This window comes from Macaca nemestrina, chromosome 19 (genome assembly GCF_043159975.1).
Source record: "Macaca nemestrina isolate mMacNem1 chromosome 19, mMacNem.hap1, whole genome shotgun sequence".
Lineage (NCBI taxonomy): Eukaryota > Metazoa > Chordata > Mammalia > Primates > Cercopithecidae > Macaca > Macaca nemestrina.
This window is the reverse complement of record NC_092143.1, coordinates 60,185,930-60,205,197: the sequence shown is the minus strand read 5'-3', so window position 1 is coordinate 60,205,197 and position 19,268 is coordinate 60,185,930. Positions and strand designations below refer to the sequence as shown.

General features: G+C 36.0%; 1 protein-coding gene across 6 annotated transcripts in view; it reads right to left on the bottom strand.

The window, feature by feature from the left end:
• Positions 1 to 19,268, bottom strand: part of LOC105498224 (trafficking protein particle complex subunit 8) — a 116,611-nt gene that overhangs the window by 1,913 nt on the left and 95,430 nt on the right. For all 6 annotated transcript variants that reach the window (XM_071085496.1, XM_071085498.1, XM_071085497.1 and 3 more), the window contains 4 exons: positions 18,526 to 18,699; positions 15,365 to 15,466; positions 8,258 to 8,403; positions 984 to 1,073 (listed from right to left, as the gene is read on the bottom strand). In XM_071085496.1, coding sequence (XP_070941597.1) covers positions 984 to 1,073; positions 8,258 to 8,403; positions 15,365 to 15,466; positions 18,526 to 18,699 — 512 coding nt within the window. The remainder of the gene's footprint in view (positions 1 to 983; positions 1,074 to 8,257; positions 8,404 to 15,364; positions 15,467 to 18,525; positions 18,700 to 19,268) is intronic.

Below are 19,268 nucleotides of genomic sequence, written 5' to 3'. Positions count from 1 at the left end.
GAGGCCGAGGCAGGTGGATCACCTGAGGTTAGGAGTTCAAGACCAGTCTACCAACATAATGAAGCCCCATCTCTACTAAAAATACAAAATTAGCCGGGTATGGTGGTACATGCTCATAATCCCAGCCACTCAGGAGGCTGAGGCAGGAGAATCGCTTGAACCTGGGAGGTGGAGGTTGCAGTGAGCTGAGATTGCGTCACTCCACTCTAGCCCATGACAGAGCAAGACTCCATCTCAAGAAAAAAACAAACATACATATGCCTTTCATCTAACAATTCTATTTCTAAAAATTATTTTATGAAGCCAATTGTTTATTAATAGCAACATCATTACTATAACAGCTAACATTTATTATTAATAGTTACTATTTTCTAGGCACAATGCTAAGAGTGGATTATTTCATTTAATGCCCATAAGAGTATATTAGAACTTGGTTTCAAATCTAAGCTTTTAAACCCTTAGTTAGCCATATATAAATGTGTGTACATGAATGCTTATAATATTGAAACTGTTTATAATATTGAAAAATGGAAAACAATCCAGTACCCCCAATAAAGTATTGTTAATAAATTTATGATACACAAAATCATATATATAGGTGTGTGTTTGGATTTCAGAGAACTGTCTCAGATCCTGTTTGGGGTGTTATACAAAAATATTAAGTGCATGCTTCATAGTATTTTTCCAAAAATTCAAAAATTTCTGAATTCCCAAAAGCATTTGGCTCTAGGAGTATGTGATGTGGGATTGTGGAACTGAATTTTTTTTAAGTACTATTTTATAATCAAGAAAAAAAATCTTTAATATTTAAAACCTCTGTAACACATCTGTAAGCCTTCTGTATTACCAAACAAAAAACCAGGACATGCTTTAGTAACTTTCTTATCCATGAAATTATTTGCATAATTTCAAAATATTAAATTGCTCCCAAATCACTCTGAACCTTAAACTACAAAATAACCTTGCACTAAACAAATCTTTACCTTGTTGTTTTATGCCGAAGATCAACTATGACATCTACATCAGCCTTAGAACAATTGGAAAGCAAAAGGGTGACTGGTACTAAACAAAGGCTATGGAAGAAAAATAAACAAAAAAGTTATATACTTTTTTCTTCTTAAAAGCAATTTTCCTGAAAATAACACTTAAGAATATGTAACAGAGCATAAGCTCCTTAAAAACAACCAGATTCAAGAAGGAAAGAGATCAAGTTCCAAAATCACTCAAGACAAATTGTTTTGTAAATAAAAAATATATTAATACAATGACAATACTAAATATCAGAATATATACATTCATAGAACTATTTTATTTTCATTTATTACAGTTAATCTAAAAATAAAGATGTTTCTAGATATTTCACAAAATTAAAAACAAAATTTCAACTTAAATCAATGAAGAAAAAGTAAACCATGAAAATGCCAACAACTAATACTGTTATCTTTGTGCTTATTAAAAATTACTTAATTCTGAGAACTTGGCCTAGACTGACATTTGTTTTTCTATCAAATTTGCAAAACATCATGTTCTGAAGAACATGAGAATGATTTCTATATAGTTGTGAGGAAATCCCTTTAGAGTGGATTCATTTTGCTCAGGTAGCCTACTTTCTGATACCATGTTATAATTTAATAAATTACTAAAGCGTAGGAAAAAAGACAGGCAGTGATAGAAGAGGACATGTGAATAGAGTAGTACAGATTTCAAATCAAGAATGCAAGAAATGAACATAACATATGTACAAATGAAGCACGGTTATATACTATTATAGACATTTTACTCTATAAACACAAAGATAGTAAAGAAGAAAAAAATAGTAACCGTGTAAGTTCATACACATTAACTTTTAAATTCTGCTCAGATAATATATTTTACACTTTCAGAAATTTTATATCTTCTTACTGAGAAATACTTTTTAAACAATACTGCAAACTGCAAACCTCAGGTTTCCCTAAGCAAAAACTAAGATGATTTAAAAACCATACCAGGTTGTACTGATGCTATGCCCTAACTTCCCCCCCAAACTTCTCATGTAGCAAGAAGGGCAACAGAGACTACTGGGTAGGTGTCCAGTCAGTCTGAAGCATCTCATTAAATTAAATTTCAATTGCGCAATTTGTAGCCCAAAGTAAATATTCAGGAACTTATGCTATTCTGTTCCCATTTGATCCTCAAATGTCAAATTCTTTGTACCTTATCCAAATGCTTCTAGTAGAGGAAGAACTGTGAACATCTGGATATCTCCTGGTCCAAAGTGAAACTCATCATCTTCATTCCAGTGAAGAGTACCCCCATCTACCCCGGCAAACTGTAAGTATCATACTGACTCCTCCTAACACTCACTAACCTCCACTCCCAATGTTCTTCACAAATTCCTGCCAATTCTCTCACCTACACTTCTCTGGAACTTGGTTACTTCACTGTATCTCATTTTCCTTACAAATTCAAGTCTTATGTCTCATTTTACTGCAAGAGCCTCTTAATTAGCACCACAATGCAATCTATTCTTTAACCATGTTTCTCACACTTGAGCATGCACCAGAAATACCTGGCAAGCTTGTAAAAAAAAAAAAAAAAAAAAAAAAAACCTGCTGGGCCTACTCTCAGAGATTCTAATTCCATAGGTCTGGGGTGTGGCCCCAAAAATTGCATTTCTAGGCTGGGCACAGTGGCTCACACTTGTAATCCCAGCATTTTGGGAGGCTGAGGTGGCCGGATTATGAGGTCAGGAGATCAAGACAAACCTGGCTAACACAGTGAAACCCCGTCTCTACTAAAAATACAAAAATTAGCCGGGCGCGGTTGCGGGCGCCTGTAGTCCCAGCTACTTAGGAGGCTGAGGCAGGAGAATGAACCCAGGAGGCGGAGTTTGTAGTGAGCCGAGATGGCGCCACTGCACTCCAGCCTGGGCGACAGAGCGAGACTCCGTCTCAAAAAAAAAAAAAAAGAAAAAAAAGAAATTGCATTTCTGAGTTCCCAGATGATACTAATGCTCCTGGTCTGGGACCACATTTTGGTGGTGGTGATGGTGGTTTATTTATTTATTCTTTGAGATGCAGTTTTGCTCTTGTCACCCAAGCTGGAGTGCAATGGTGCAATATTGGCTCACTGCACCCTCCGCTTCCCAGGTTCAAGCTATTCTGCCTCAGCCTCCCAAGTAGCTGGGATTGCAAGGTGCTCGCCACCACACCCAGCTAATTTTTTAATTCTTTAATAGAGAGGGGTTTCACCATGTTGACTAGGCTGGTCTTGAACTCCTGACCTCAGGTGATCTGCCTGCCTTGGCCTCCCAAAGTGCTGGGATTACAGGTGTGGGCCACCAGGCCTGGCCCGGGGACAACATTTTGAAAACTGCTTTACACAGTAGTTTTTCTAAAATGCTAATCTAATGAACCACAAACAGGGCTGAGAAATCAAAGTTCTGACAACTATTCTCCCACCGCTGCACCCAATGAAAAAGCTGGGCCCTAGAGTCAGACTGCTACCTGCACCTCAGTTTTCTCAACTGTAAACTGCAAAGAATAATAATTGATTCTACCTCTTGGGTTTGTTGTGGTGATTAGGTAAGACAAAACATGTTAAGTGCTGAGAATAGTGACTAGCATATGTTCAAAAGCTCCAGAAACATTATTTAATATAACAACTCATGCTCATGGCAGCTAAACCCAGTATGATTTTATCTTTGTTATCTCCTGTCACCTATTCTTTATTCTAATCTCATACCTCTACTGCTCTGTGTCCCACTACCATGACCAAACCTCCTACTGTCCCATTTCCTCACATTTCTACTTGTTTTCTGAAACCCCCATTAAATTAAGAATGCTTCCCTATATCCTCCATGTCTTCTCTTTGTGTTTCTACATCTATCTTTAACTGTATCATCCTCTCAACAAAAGATGCTGTATTTCTTCCAACATCTTCCATATCTCGGGGTGACTGATATAGTTCTTAATGATTTCTTCCTACTACCTCTCCTGTAAAGATGCCTCCACTCTTTCATCATAAACTACCTTAAAGTTTGTATTCTTTTTTCTGTTCTCATTCCAATAAACTAACACAGTGAGACAGCGAGAATTCTTTGGGGAAGGGGGAGGAAATTGATTTTTTGAAATATTTGAGGTAAAGATGAAGCATGTGTAGTTTGAACATCTCCTTTACTTCCCATTTGTGAATTCACCTGCTGTATCGGTCAAGCAGAGCCATACACCTAGTAAGACACTATTCTCTGGCTACCTCTTTTGTACCATCTATTGGCATAATTTTAAAAGTGTCAGGGAAGTTTGTTTTCTTCCTTCAACTCCAAGTCTTGTCATCATTTTGGACAACTTCACTGTGTAGGTAGATGACTTATTCAATACCTTCCCAAATCCTGGACCTACCATCTCCACAATCTTCAGTACTATTCAAAACTCAGCCACACAACTTCCATGACCAAACCAGGAAATTTTTCCCTATCACATTAGACAACTATCCCTAACATAATACTCGGTTACCCCACTCTGACCACCATCTCCCATCTCTCTAGCTTTCTCAATTATACTCTCTCATCTGTTTTTGAGTTTTACACGGACACCCAATCACTTGATCCTTCATTTCAATGGTTCTCAACCTTGGTTACTGTGGTAACTGTGAGTACTACTTAGCAGTTATTCACACCCACTGTGGGACTGTGAATAATCCTTGTTGATTATGGAAGTGAGGCTATTTGGCCAATGAAATATTAGTATCTTTTGATGCAAGCAAAAGTCTCAAATGTGCTTTTGCAATTTGGCTCATTTTTTATACTCCGGAGCCATGCCACCAGAACATACTCCAGGTAGCAGTTGCTCCTCTGAACTGGGCCCAAAATATATGTGGCACTGACGTGAACCCAAGTTTCTTCAGGTGCCAAATCCAAACAGCACATAGACCAAAGCAGAGCTACAGCCAAATTATCAACCAGCAGACCCATGAGTATGGAAATAAATGCTTTGTTTTAAGCTACTGATTTCTGAAATGATTTGTTATGAAGCATTATTGTGGCAACAATGACTAATAGAGATGGACATAGGTATGATCTGAAGACATTTTAAAACTAGAGATGCCTGAACCCTGCTTCCAGAGAATCTGACTGAATCATTCAGCCCGAGCATTGGAAATTTCAGAAATTCCCAAGTGATTCTAATGTGCAGCCAAGGAGAAAACCGCCACATTTTATCCTTGAACCTGCCTTGTTTTTACATACTTCCATGCAGAGTTTTGATTTTGGAATGCTTCATTTAACCCACTCTTCTACTTTAGTTTGATCAAAACTTTCCTGTTTCACATAGATTCTATAGGGTTTTTTAACCCCAGTAGAATGATGTAGAGAACTCCTAAACATACTAGCCTGTAAATGTAGCAAAGGTTTTAAACACTAAGGTTAAAAAGAAGCACCAACGGTATTCAGAAAGTACATGAAGCAGGACAGGTTTAATAAACAGAGCTGAAGTAGAAGATTGGGTTAAAATGAATCAGGGAATCAAAATTGCTCATAGAAGTGTATGAGATTCAATAAGGATAAAATATAAACATTTTTACTTTCACTTATGGTTGCATATTAGGATTACCTGGAGAACTTAAGAAAAATCCAGATGCCAAGCCCTACTCTGGGCCAATCAAATTGGAACCTCTGGGGGTAGGACTGAATGAAGCACCCTTCAGTTTTGTTTTGTTTTTTTTTTTTTTTTGTGGAGACACAGTCTTGCTCTGTTGCCAAGGCTGGAGTGCAGTGGCACGATCTTGGCTCACTGCAAGCTCTGCCTTCTGGGTTCACATCATTCTCCTGCCTCAGCCTCCTGAGTAGCTGGGACTACAGCTGCCTGCCACCATGCCCGGCTAACTTTTTTGTATTTTTAGTAGAGACGGGGTTTCACCGTGTTAGCCAGGATGGTCTCCATCTCCTGACCTCGTGATCCACCCGCCCTGGCCTCCCAAAGTGCTGGGATTACAGGCATGAGCCACCGCACCCGGCCCATCCTTCAGTATTTCTTACATTTTCCCAGGTGAACCCTGCACACATCTGTATCGGAGAAAGGAACAAAGAATGAGTAGTGGGTGGGCAACATTAAGATCACGACAAAGACTTAAGACCACACGTATTTAAAAAATAACTTAGGATAAAATTTTTTAAAGATCCAACAAAAGTAAGTGCTGATGAAGGTATCAAGCAGAAGGAATTCGCATATGCTGCTATTGGGATATGCAAATTAGTGAAACCACTTTGGAAAAGTTCCTATGTAAAAAAAAAAGGCAAGCACAGATGTACAAGGAAAGGTGCAGAATTATTATTCACAGCAGAATTCAAAATAGTTCAAACCAGAAACTATTCTATGGCTGAGCGTGGTGGCTCATGCCTGTGATCCCAGCACTTTGGGAGGCCGAGGCGGGCAGATTGCTTGAGCCCAGGAATTCGAGACCAGCCGGGCCAACATGGTAAAACTCCATCTCTACTAAAAATAGCAAAGTTGGCTGAGCTGCTGGTGCACGGTGCACACCTGTAATCCCAGTTACTCAAAGGCTGAGGCATGAGAATCACTTGAACCTGGGAGGCAGAGTTTGCAGTGTGAGCCAAGATCGTACCACTGCACTCCAGCCAGGGCAACAGACTGTGACTCTGTCTCAGAAAAATTTTTAAAAAAGAAAAAGAAGAAGAAGAAAAAAGAAAATATTTTAAAAGTCCATTAACACTTAAGTAGATAAACTAATTCTGGTATATCCAAACATATTCATACGCAATGAAAATCAATTCTACAGGTTCATGCAATGGCTGACTCTTACTAATATAGTATTAAATGAAAGAAGCTAGACATACGAATATACTCTGTATAATTCTACTTGCATAGAGATTACAGAGGTAATTATTTACGTGTTAGCTTTGTAAAAAAAAAAAAAAAAATCACTTAAAAAAATAAAAAAGAGAGACAGGGTCTTGCTGTTTTGCCCAGGCTAGAGTGCAGTGGTGCAAACACAGCTGACTGTAGCCTCAAACTAATGGGCTCAAGTGATCCTCCTGCCTCAGCCTCCCAAGTAGCTGGAACTACAGGTGTGTACTACCATGCCCAGCTCTAAGTTACTTTTTAAAATATTTTTCCTCTTAAAGTCACTGTCAAGGTCTTAATTTTGCTCAGTACTCCTTCTGTGCATCCTCAGCTAGCATCTTCTCAGTAGCTATCCTAAAATTTTACTTTTTTCAAATTCTCTACTCTTTACACTTATCTCCTAGATGAATTAGCTAACCTTGCTCTTATAACTACCCCCTAAAATGGAGGCACTCCATAATGTGTAAGGTCCCTTCTTTAGTGCAAAGCAAATCCTGTAATTCTTCAGAGCATGTATCTTTCCATCTACTAAGGATTTTGTTACTTTCCCTGTATCTCATCATTTTCTTCAAGACCACAAACATACCTATATCTTACCTAGTAAGAACAGATACTCCCTGATCCCTTTTCATAGCCCAGTTTCTTGAAAGGATGGTCAACATAGTATCTTTACTTTCTTACCTCCTATTTGCTTCTCAACCTATGATGTCATGCTTCTACCCCCTATACAGTGGCATTCTTCTCAAAAATCATGAATGATCTCCTTACTGTCAGATCCAATGACCTTTTGGCCCATTTACTATTTGACCTTTCTGTAGCATCTTAAACTATTAACCACTTCTGCTGAACTATTCTCACTTAACCTTTGAGATAGTTTTTTATTGGTCTTTTCTTCCTAATTTTTTAATTGGTCCTTTTCTTCAGTCTTCTTCACAGGCTTCTTTTTCCTTAGCTTCTTTCTCAGATGTCACTGTTCCACAGGTCACCACTCTCTTTCTGTTCTATTCCATCCTATCCCCATCCTCATCCAGGGTGACTTCACCAAAATTCATACCTTCAATTATTACTTAGATTGTTTCTAATAGGCTTCCCATCTTTTCTTATATGTGCAAAACTGGCAACCTTTTGAAATGTTGCCTGATTCAGGACTTATTTTTAGAATTTTAGAGGTTTATATATTCAAGCTATTTACCAAAATTACAAATATATCACATTTGCCATGAAGTTTAGTACTTAATAAATCTTAAATAACTGATATTGTCTATACTTGAACTGTTTAGTTCAAGTTTCTATAGACTCAAAAACATTCTAAATTTCCTCTTCAATATTTGGGTTAATGTCACTGCCAAAATAAAGAAAGAAACAAATACATGTGCCAATGTGTTGTAGAAAATTTTTAACAATAATAAAGCTCAAACCTTTTTTGATGAAATGGATGATTAAATGATTCTGGGTAATGAAGACTCGTTTTAATGAGACTAGAAAGCTGCTCTACTGATGGTCTTGAGGAAACTGTAGTGTTTTCTGGCCTGAAAAATTTCAATAGTTCCATTTCTGGTGGTTCCTGAGAAAAGAAAGAAAAAACATATGACACTAAGAACACTGCCTTGTTTAAAAAAAAAAAAAGCAAGCATAGTGTATACATACAAAAGCTAAAATCAGCAGAGATAATGTAATGCATGAACAGTACTTTTTCTGCTATTAAGCAAATAGCTGCTATCATTTGCAGTATAATCTAGGATTAAAAAATCAGTATCTGGAATCATTTATTCATTCCTTACTTATTACATGTTGGAGTTAGACTTGAATCTCAGTAGCTTTACATATTAGCTCTGTGATCTTGGATAAGTTACTTAATACTTTAATAATTAATTTCTTCATATGTAAAAAGTTCATGACAATAATAACTTCAAAGGTTGTTGTGATTCTCATATGATAATACTGCACAGGACTTAGAACTGCAGATATGCCATAGCATAGCACCTGTTTCAATAGCTGAAAATCTAAAACTGTCTTAATATTTCATTCTGAAAATATCCTGCTGCATTGTATAGATTATAGTGCTTCAACTATAGTAGCTGAAGGTTAAAATGCATGTGAAAAGTATTAACATAGCATTTGTCAGGCACATTATGACTATTTCAACAAATAATCATTATCATTTAATGAAAACAGAGGTCAGGAAGGGTGACTCACGCCTGTAATCCCAGCACTTCGGGAGGCTGAGGCAGGCAGATCACCTGAGGCCAGGAGTTGGAGACTAGCCTGGTCAACATGGTGAAACTCCATCTACTAAAACTATATAAATTAGCCAGGTGTGGTGGCACACACCTTTAATCCTAGCTACTCAGGAGGCTGAGGCAGGAGAATCACTTGAACCAGAGGTGGAGGTTGCAGTGAGCTAAAATTGCACCACTGCACTCCAACCTGGGCAACAGAGTGAGGCTCTGTGTCAAAACAAATGGAAAGACAGAGGGAGGGAGGGAGGCAGGGAGTTGGGGAGGGTGAGAGAGAGAGAGAAAGATGAAAGTGGAGAAACATCCCATTTCTACTATTATTTTATTTCTTGGTTAATTTTTTTTTCTCTATTTTCCCTCACCCCCCAGAAGAATATTTGATTTATAATTTTCTGATAGCTGAGTTTGATTTTGATCTATACCAGCAATTGGCAAACTATAGTCCACGGGCTAAATCTAGCCTGTGTCCTGTTTTTGTAAAGTTTTATTGAAACGCAGCCACATCCACTTGTTAACATACTGTCCATAGCTGCTCTTTGACTTCAATGACAGAAATGAGTGATTATGACATAGTCAATCTGGTGAGCAAAGCCTAAAATACTTCCTGGCCTTTTTCAGAATAAGTTTGCTGACCCCTTATCTACACAGTTGCAAAAGCAAGAGCTAACTTTGCTGGAAATAAAATAAAAGCTGGCACTGGTTCCAAATTCAGCCCATTAACAAGTAACAAATTAACCATATTATATTCAAGTAACACCCTGGGGCTACTGGTAAAAAAAAAAAAAAAAAAAAAAAAAAAGACAAATTTTACAAAACCCAAACAAAAAAAGATTATAACCTAGTCACTGGTAATAGACAAGCATATAATCATATGGTCAGAAATTTCATTTCTAGAAATCTGTCCCACAAAATATGTAAAAAGCAAAATATTTGAAACTGGTATGATATACAAATATATGAAAATTGACCAAAAATATCATATAGTAGTCAAATAAAGTTTAACAGCATGTTACAAATACATATATTCCAATACTTAATATTTGCATAAGCATGGAACATTTCTGGAATAGAAAAGGAACTTGACGATGGGTAACTTCAAAAAGTGGCCCTGAAGAGAGAAAAGCAAAGCAGAATTCGCTTTCTCATTTGTATATTTGATTTTTTGTCTTAAATTTTTTATCTTTCCAATTGACAGTTTGTGGATATTTTATTTTTTTGGAATAAAAATTACTACTTTTATAATAAAAATCTTTAAAAATCAGATAAACCAGAGTATATAAAAGAGAACAGAAGTGTGATTAAGGGGAAACCAGAGATAGAAACTATCCGATACAATGTAGTAGCCTTCACATGTGGGATGTAGGTGGAAGTATTTTTATGTTTAAAAAGAGGAAAATTAATTCAGAAATGTTAAAAAAAAATTGAAGATCTTTTTTAAGTGGCAGAGATTATATACAAATACAGTTCTATTTTGAACTACTGTGCTATACAGCTTTGGCAATTAAATTTTCCTTTTGCTAATCATATGACTTAAAATTACAATTTTATATGCCTTCTGTTGCCTAAACAGAGGAGTCAAATCATGAGGACTTCTACCTACACCTCACAGGGTTGGAATTTTAAGTACTGATGTGAACCAACACTTGACAAATACCAAATACCTAATTAATGGTATCTATTATTGTTATTTACCTATGTGGATTACTTTATCCCCCAGTATCTGATAATTTTCTCTAGCTGAATGTTTTTAAAATTTATTTTAAAAAATAAACTATCTCAGACTTGTTTTCTTTAAGAGACAGGGTCTTGCTATGTTGCCCAAGGTGGTCTTGAACTCCTGGCCTCAAGCAATCCTCCCACCTCAGTCTCCTTTGCAGCTGGGACTAAAGGCATGTACCACCACACTCAGCTTCTTTCAGACTTTAAGGAAATTTAGATTGGCCAATCAGAGATTTAAATACAAGACTAGTATACTCTCGGTACACAAGCATCTTGATGTATGTATGGGATAGTTGCCAGCTTTTCACAGGACTCAAAACATAACACTTATATTGGTGATTTTATCTTGGTCCAAGGTCAGCCATTTGGCCTTACAGAATCAGGTATTTAATCCCACCATTTTCTCGGAGTTAAGTAATGGTGAGATGTTAATCAGTACAACACAGTTAATGTGGATGAATGCCAATGTATAGTGATAAATATAACTTGCTATCAACTGAACAATGAGCACAGGCTTTCTGTTGGTAGAATACTCAGGAATCAAAGTTTCAGAACACTGATTACAAAGCACAAAATCAGACAAGGGACATTAGTGAGATAACATAAATGATGACTGGCATCAGGCTGATCACCTGCACAATGAAGATGTAACTACAGAGACAACAAATACTAATGTGGGTAAGCAGAACCTACTTATCCCATGAAAATGGTTGGATGAATATTGGCAATGTCTTTTTTTAATTCTGTAATTTTACAACTGACCAACTCCCCTACTGATGGACAGTTTCTTTCTTTACTTATACAGATGAGCAGCCCAAATCCAAAGATCCAAAATCTGAAATGCTCTGAAATCGGAAATGCTGCAAAATCCAAAAAATTTTGAGTGCTGACATGACACTCACAGGAAATGCTCTAAAAAGAGCATTTTGGATTTCAGATTTTCAGACTAGGGATGTTCACCTAGCAGGTATATGATGCAAATATTCCAAAATCCAAAACACTTTGGGTCCCAAGCATTTCAGAGAAGGGATACTCAATCTCTTCTTATTTTCTCTCAGGCTGAATTCAGTTTGTGTATGACTAGGAATGCTTTTTCAAATCTTGCATATTTCTGCAATTTTTGCAAAATTTATGCGATTTCAAATTTTGCATATTTCTGATCCATTACATAGTTGTTGTTTTTTATGTGAATAAATCACTTTATGAAAAGAAAAAGACCTAAAAGTGCAATATATTTTCAATGCAAAAAAAATTAATGTACAAAATTGTAAGATAAAAAGTAGAAAGACTTTCCTTTTATAAATTCTTAAGGAAAAATGTTTCTAAAACACTTTAAACTTACGGGTTGTATATTAATCTGCAATACAACCAATTTAGCAGGCTCTTAAATATTTAAAGATAACAAAAGGGAAATTATAATTCCTTTATTTTTATAATTATAACAACCACTCAATGAAACCTGTAGTTTATTAAACAATATCACCTCTTCTGTCTTTTTTCTTTTTTGGTTAAAATTTTACCATTCATTAAGTGAGCTGAATGAATATTTACATGAACTTAATATGTAATAAATGCATAAGCACACATATAAGTTCTGGAAATAGAATATGTGCTAAAGAAAACAGATTTTGTTGTTGCATTGGTAAAATAATACTGTGTACTATCTATTTGTGTGCAAACTATTAGTATGACAGAGCCACTCATATCTGGTTAAAATATTTTTGGTTTCTTAATGCAGTGGAATGAATTTGGTAACTCAGCTTTCTTTATTTGTTCATTTAATAATTACCAAGTACTTATTATGTGGTAGCACTATCCCAAGAGGTTGTAGTAAAATAGCAAATAAAGCAAAAATTTCAACCTCAATAAATAAGTCTACCTGAGGGATGGATGGAACAATGTGAAAACTGATAAATCACACATCCTCAATCAACAGATTTCTATTTGCTCTCAGACAATTTTAAAACTGACAATTATTATGAAATATTATAGCTGTACTTATTTCACAGAGTCTCATTTGTAAAATGAGGGTAATTCTACCTGCCTTGCTTACAGAGTATGAGGACCAAAGGAGAATAAAAGCCACTTTGTAACCTGTAAGAAACACAAATTCAATATGCTCTCAATCAGTTTGGGTACATATCCTTACTTTCCAGTACCATAAAATCTTCTGGCTCATCTTGCATTTTCTCTGCCCCAGCCCTAGAATCAAGCATTTTTCCAAGGAACTCTGGTTCCTTTTATTGGAGAATAGTCAGTAAGTTTTAAGATGAAATTTTTGCTGCAAATAAAAAAAACTACAAGTATACCAAACAATATGGGTAAACTTCACCAACACAGAAGTTAAATAAAAGAAGCTAAGGTATATATTGTATGACTATTTATATAAATTCAAAAGAAGTAGCTTTGCTTTTGACTTATAAGTCAGAAAGAAGTGACTAGAAGTTTGGTCTGGAAGAGAAAGATTTCTGATTGGAATGGAACAAATGCAGAACTTCTGGGGTGCTGGTTAGGTTCTATTTCTTGATCTGGGTCCTCGTTTGGAGTGTTCTTCAGTTTACGAAAATCCAATAAGCTATTTACTTTTCTGTACTTATGTTACATTTCAGCAAAAAGTTCAAAAATGTATTATTTATGTATTCAAGTCACCAAAAAAATACAAGCTATTTATTTGAGACTTCTAAATTATACTGAATACATTTCTATATACCACCTGTCAGGAGGAAAACACGTGAACAATAGCCTTAAAAGAATACCTGCAACCTTGCAGTGAGCCGAGATTGTGCCACTGCACTCCAGCCTGGTGACAGAGCGAGACTCTGTCTCCAAAAAAAGAAAGAAAGAAAGAAACCAGACATTTATACCACCACAAATTATCTCCGCACAAATTACTTATTATTATGAAAGGAAAAACAGTAACTTGACTGTGAAGACACATGGCACCACCTTAAATGATCCAATACTGATCATGAGACAAATTAACATCATGCGCTTTCTTACGCAACACATCACTTAGTATAAACTTAATCTAATCATGAGGAGACACGAGAAAAACCCAAAGAAGTATTACTCTAGAAAATAACTGGCCCAAGCTCTTCAAAAATGTCAATGTCATAATCAACAAATAAAGGCTAAGAAACTGTTTCAGATTAAAGGAGACTAAAGAGATATAACGACTGAATGCAAAGCATGATCCTAAACTAGATCCTGCATAGAAAAGAGCAAATAGTCACATGGATGGAATTAAAACCTTTGATGGCATTTAAATATGGATTATATATAAGAGTACTGCATCGATGTTAAACTTCCTGAATGTGGTAATGTTGTAGATTTTTTTTTTTAAATGTAAGAGATTTGTCTGTCTTGTCTTTCTTAGGAATACTCAATGAAGCATTATATCTAGGGACAGAGTGACAGGATGTCTGCAACTTACCTGAGAGTAATTAAGAATGATTAAGGGAAAAAAATTAATACATATGTAAATAACAACAAAGCAAATAATGCAAAATGTCAGCCACTAGTAACCTGAATGAAACTTATTTATAAGGGAGTCTTCTACGCTGTTCTTGAAAGTTTTCTGTAAGTTTGAAAATTATTTCAAAATAAAAAGTTATCAAAACTAATGGTAGGGGTTGCCTTCAGGTCCATGGTGAAATAAAAAAAAAAATAATAATAATAATGGAGGGGGAGCCTTGAAAATTAAGATCTGTTATTTAAAAGCAAAATACAGGGCCACTGTTTGAATTACTAGACTAAATGTGCTTATATTTCATTCATATTTACTATGAAAATTTTTCGGTAACATTAAGTATTATTTTAGGAAAAGTAAGAAAGCATATTCAATGCTATCAGCAGCTGCTACACAACTCCAGGGGCCACCTTTTACATATTACAGTATATCCTTGGAGCTCTGCAATGATATCCTGTTATAACAAATAAGAAAATATAGAGATACAGTTTCTCTACTCTTAAGCAAATCAGTTCTTTTCATACCTATGAATTCCGGATTCAATATGGAATGTATCTGAGGAAACCCCAAAACTCATAACTGCATCTTAATACTATGATAAAGGTGCTGATGAATTTTAAAATCAATTTATGTTCACTTTTAATCATTCTTCTGTCACCAACACCCAATCCAAATACCAATATAAAAACCTGAACATGGTGGTGCATGGTAGCTCACGCCTATAATCCCAGCATTTTGGGAGGCCAACGCAGGAAAATCGCTTGAGCCCAGGAGTTCGAGACCAGCCTGGGCAACATGGTGAAACTCCATTTCTACAAAAAAATACAAAAATTAGCCAGGTGTGGTGGCACACACCTGTAGTCTCAGCTACTCAAGAGGCTGAGGCCAGAGGATCACCTGAGCCTGGGGAGGTCAAGGCTGCAGTGAGCCATGATTGTGCCACTGCACACCAGCCTGGGTGACAAAGTGAGATCTGGTCTCAAAAAAAAAAAAAACCTGAAAAAACCAGACCCCTTCAAAAACACAAAAGCCAACCAACCAACCAACCAACCAAACCCCACAAGTTCACCAGAAAACGGCAAAGCAAACTATGTTATCACCTGTTTCTGAGGATATGAAAAGGCTTCTTTTCCTATAGTGCGAAGAATAACATGATGTTGACCTTCCAAAATAAGCTGTTTACTATCTTCCACAACATATGCCTAAAAAATGCAAAGCACAAAAATGTTACCTGCTTGACAGTAACCTCTAAAGTAACCAACCCAATATTTGATGGAAAGTGGAAATATTATGGCCAATATCTATCAATTATTGACACTCCTGGCAATGTCACCATTTCTACTTTTAGTTATTCATTCAATCAATAAAGTATCCAAAAAAACAAATCTTTTTTGCCTCAATATAACACAGTTGGCCTGGATATTTGAGAGAGATACGTCGCAAAATCCTTTCCAACATTCTTTAGAATCCTTAAGAAACTACTTTAAAAGAACCATGCCATAAAACAAGCTTTTTTCTTTATTGAACTACCAATATACAGCCAAAAGGCTTATTCTTACAGTCTAGCTTCTGAAATGTCCTAGGGTTTATCACATAGCTGAGCAAAATCAGTGAGTACAATCATAAATCCTTTAACTGGAAATGTTATGTTCGTAAATATAAATATATATGCTTTAAAAAAGGCTTTTTAGGCCGGGCGCGGTGGCTCAAGCCTGTAATCCCAGCACTTTGGGAGGCCGAGGCGGGCGGATCACAAGGTCAGGAGATCGAGACCACAGTGAAACCCCGTCTCTACTAAAAATACAAAAAATTAGCCGGGCGCGGTGGCGGGCGCCTGTAGTCCTAGCTACTCAGGAGGCTGAGGCAGGAGAATGGCGGGAACCCAGGAGGCGGAGCTTGCAGTGAGCCGAGATCGCGCCACTGCACTCCAGCCTGGGCAACAGCGTGAGACTCCGTCTCAAAAAAATAAAAAAATAAAAAAAAAAATAAATAAATAAAAAAGGCTTTTTTCTTCCAATATAGTGAGCTGACTTTATATTAAAATACTTGTTTCAGTTTATAACTCTTCTCTCTCTTGAATTGCTTTGGCGCTGGGGAAAATATAATCTATAAATGGCTTTGATTTACTGTCATTATCACATTATGCAAACACAAAGGCTTAATTCTTTTGACTAGCCCAATATTTTTATTAGGTTCAAAAAACATAAAATTAGTCAAAATGCTATCAAAGTTTCTTATCGTTTACTTTCAATTTCTGTACTTATAATGGACTAGTGAGTTTGCCATCCACAGAACAAACTTTGAGTAGTGCTGCAGTAAAGCATAGGATGGCTCAGGATCTGCTCAGTATCTATATTTGCAAAACCCAGAAAGGCAGGAGAAGTTAAACACCTGATAGGGTAATCTTTACTCAAAAAGGGGTAAGAGTTGACAGATAAGGTTCTGAGACTTGTCAGATGTCTTTTCTGATGATGTTATGGCATTGAGTGACAGTCACCCATAGCCATGGCTAATTCTATAATGCATCCTCCTGCTTGCACAATACCTTAGATTTTTAAAACTAACCTTTATTTTTGATTAAAATTGTTTAGGAGTTGTATTATGTCCCTTTTTCAACTATTTTTTTCACAAAAATGTTCGAGCTATTGGTTTTCTCCTGAATCATATTTTATTCAAGAGTCCTATGCTTCCTGTGCATCTTACGACTTTAATGACTTTGCAAATTTTCTTTAATCTAATGAATCATTTTTGCATTATCTAGAACTCTAACTAAAACAAACAAAAATCTGCCAGTCACTTTCTCCATTGAGTAAATTATAAACTTATCAAGGTACTAGCCACTACCAAACTTAATAACCCATTATTTAATCTATTCAAACTTCCATTTCCCAGCCAAGGAGCATCACAATCTTAGATAACTTTCTTCTTTATGTGATTAGTGATACTAGCAGTGGGCTTTAGGTTCAGGGCCATTTCTTAAAAGATAACACTTTTCCCCTCATCAAAGAACACCATGCACTTAACAATGAGTACAGAATACATTATACAGAACCTTGTCTCCGAAATATTATGGATTGCTACATGGCATAAACCTGTTGAATGAAGAAGTAAACCAAAGAGCTTTATACACTTATATAATATGATTCTAAAGTTCAGAAGAATTTGATTTCGCCAATAATGTATAACTGATCTTTTTAACATAAAACTTCTTCTATAATCAACAAGAGTATCAATTTATTTAGATTTCATTTGAAACACGCAAAGTCAGCTTGGTTTCAAAAAAAAGTTTATTTAAAAACATGGTTTAGTTAAAAAAAAAAAAAGAACACTTTATAAAAACTTCTGAGTCAATTTAAAATACATGTATTGATTACCTAGTATGAACATGTCTTTATGCTGGCTCTTGTATCAAACAACAAAAAATCAAAACCTTGTCACAAAGTTCCAGTGATTATTCTTGGACAAGATCCTTCATTTCACTGCAGAATCATTTTTAAAAATAGGCAGTACATGCATATGATACAAAAGGGTGTAATGTAAGAAGTAGGACTCCTCTGCAGTATAGTTTAGTTAATCTTAGGGAATACTAATGTCTAAATAATCTCATTCGGGTCTGCCTTGTGTGAAGTTTATTTGAATCTGACTTTTTTTAACAGGGTAAAATAGTATATTTAAATAATCTGGAAAAAACTGAACACAGACCAATTAGATAATTATTTAAGAATTATTAATTTGGTTGGGAAAGATAATACTGTGCAGTTACATTAAACAAAAAAGTCTTCATCTGTGAAAAATACATACAGAAGCATTTACAGATGAAATATGTCATTTTAAAAATACTACAGCAAAAAAATTAACAATTTAATAAAAGGGAAGGTAAATGGATTATATGAAATATGAATAACAAAAAATTAATGGTTTTTGGAGCCAATGTAGTGGATTTCCAGAGGTTCTTGGTGCTATTTTTCCCTCTGTAGAATGGAAATGCCCTGAACAGTTTAATACTATCTGCTTTCAAAGCTTATCATGTCTACAATATTCTCGGTAACACACAGAAATAACAGTAACACAGAAGAATGTTATCTAATTTGAATGAATTCTTTTTTGAGGCCAAAAAAAACCCTCATGTAACGGTTAGTTTCAATATTGAAACTAGAAAAGATACGCATAAAAAATATAAACAGTAATATACGTTTTTTCTTCAGCTTAAGACTCAAGTATCTACAAGTGAGGCTTGCTGAAATAATTTAGTAGCACATACCTTCCATAATATGACAATATTCAAATCCACCTCACTGCATTTTTGAATCAATCTCACAGCATCCTCTGTTGACTGTTTTTCTGTATGCACAGGCAAGTGAGCTTGTGGTTTTTTCAATTCAGAAGATAAACTTCGATAAAAGAAGTCTGCACACGGGCTTGCTGAACTTATTATCTGTTAAAAGAAAACCACTTGTCTTCATAAATGCTTTTAATTATGTTCTGTCAAATTTTATTTTGTATAACTCATAGCTTTAGATATATCCTGTCAAAATTTATATTTCTATAGCTTATATATACCCCAAACACTTATTCAATAATTCTTGTCAATGTAGTTGAATACAGGGAGGCCACTTGAACATTCAAAAGATTTGGTACAAATTACCCTAAATTTTTTTTTTTTTTTTTTTGATACAGGGTCTTACTCTGTCATCCAGGCTGGAGTGCAGTGGTGCGATCTCAGCTCACTGCAACCTCCACCTCCCGGGCCCAAGCAATGTTCCCACCTCAGCCTCCCGAGTAGCTAGGTTACAGCTGCGCACCACCACACCCGCCTAATTTTTGTAAAGACAATGTTTTGCCAGTTTTGCCATTTTACTCAGGGTGGTCTTGAACTACTGAGCTCAAGCATTCCCCTGCCTCGGCCTCCCAAATGCTGGGACTGCAGGCGTGAGACACTGCGCCCAGCTGCAAGTTACCCTGAATCTTAAAAGCCATCACCCCAAAATAATTAAGCTACACTCC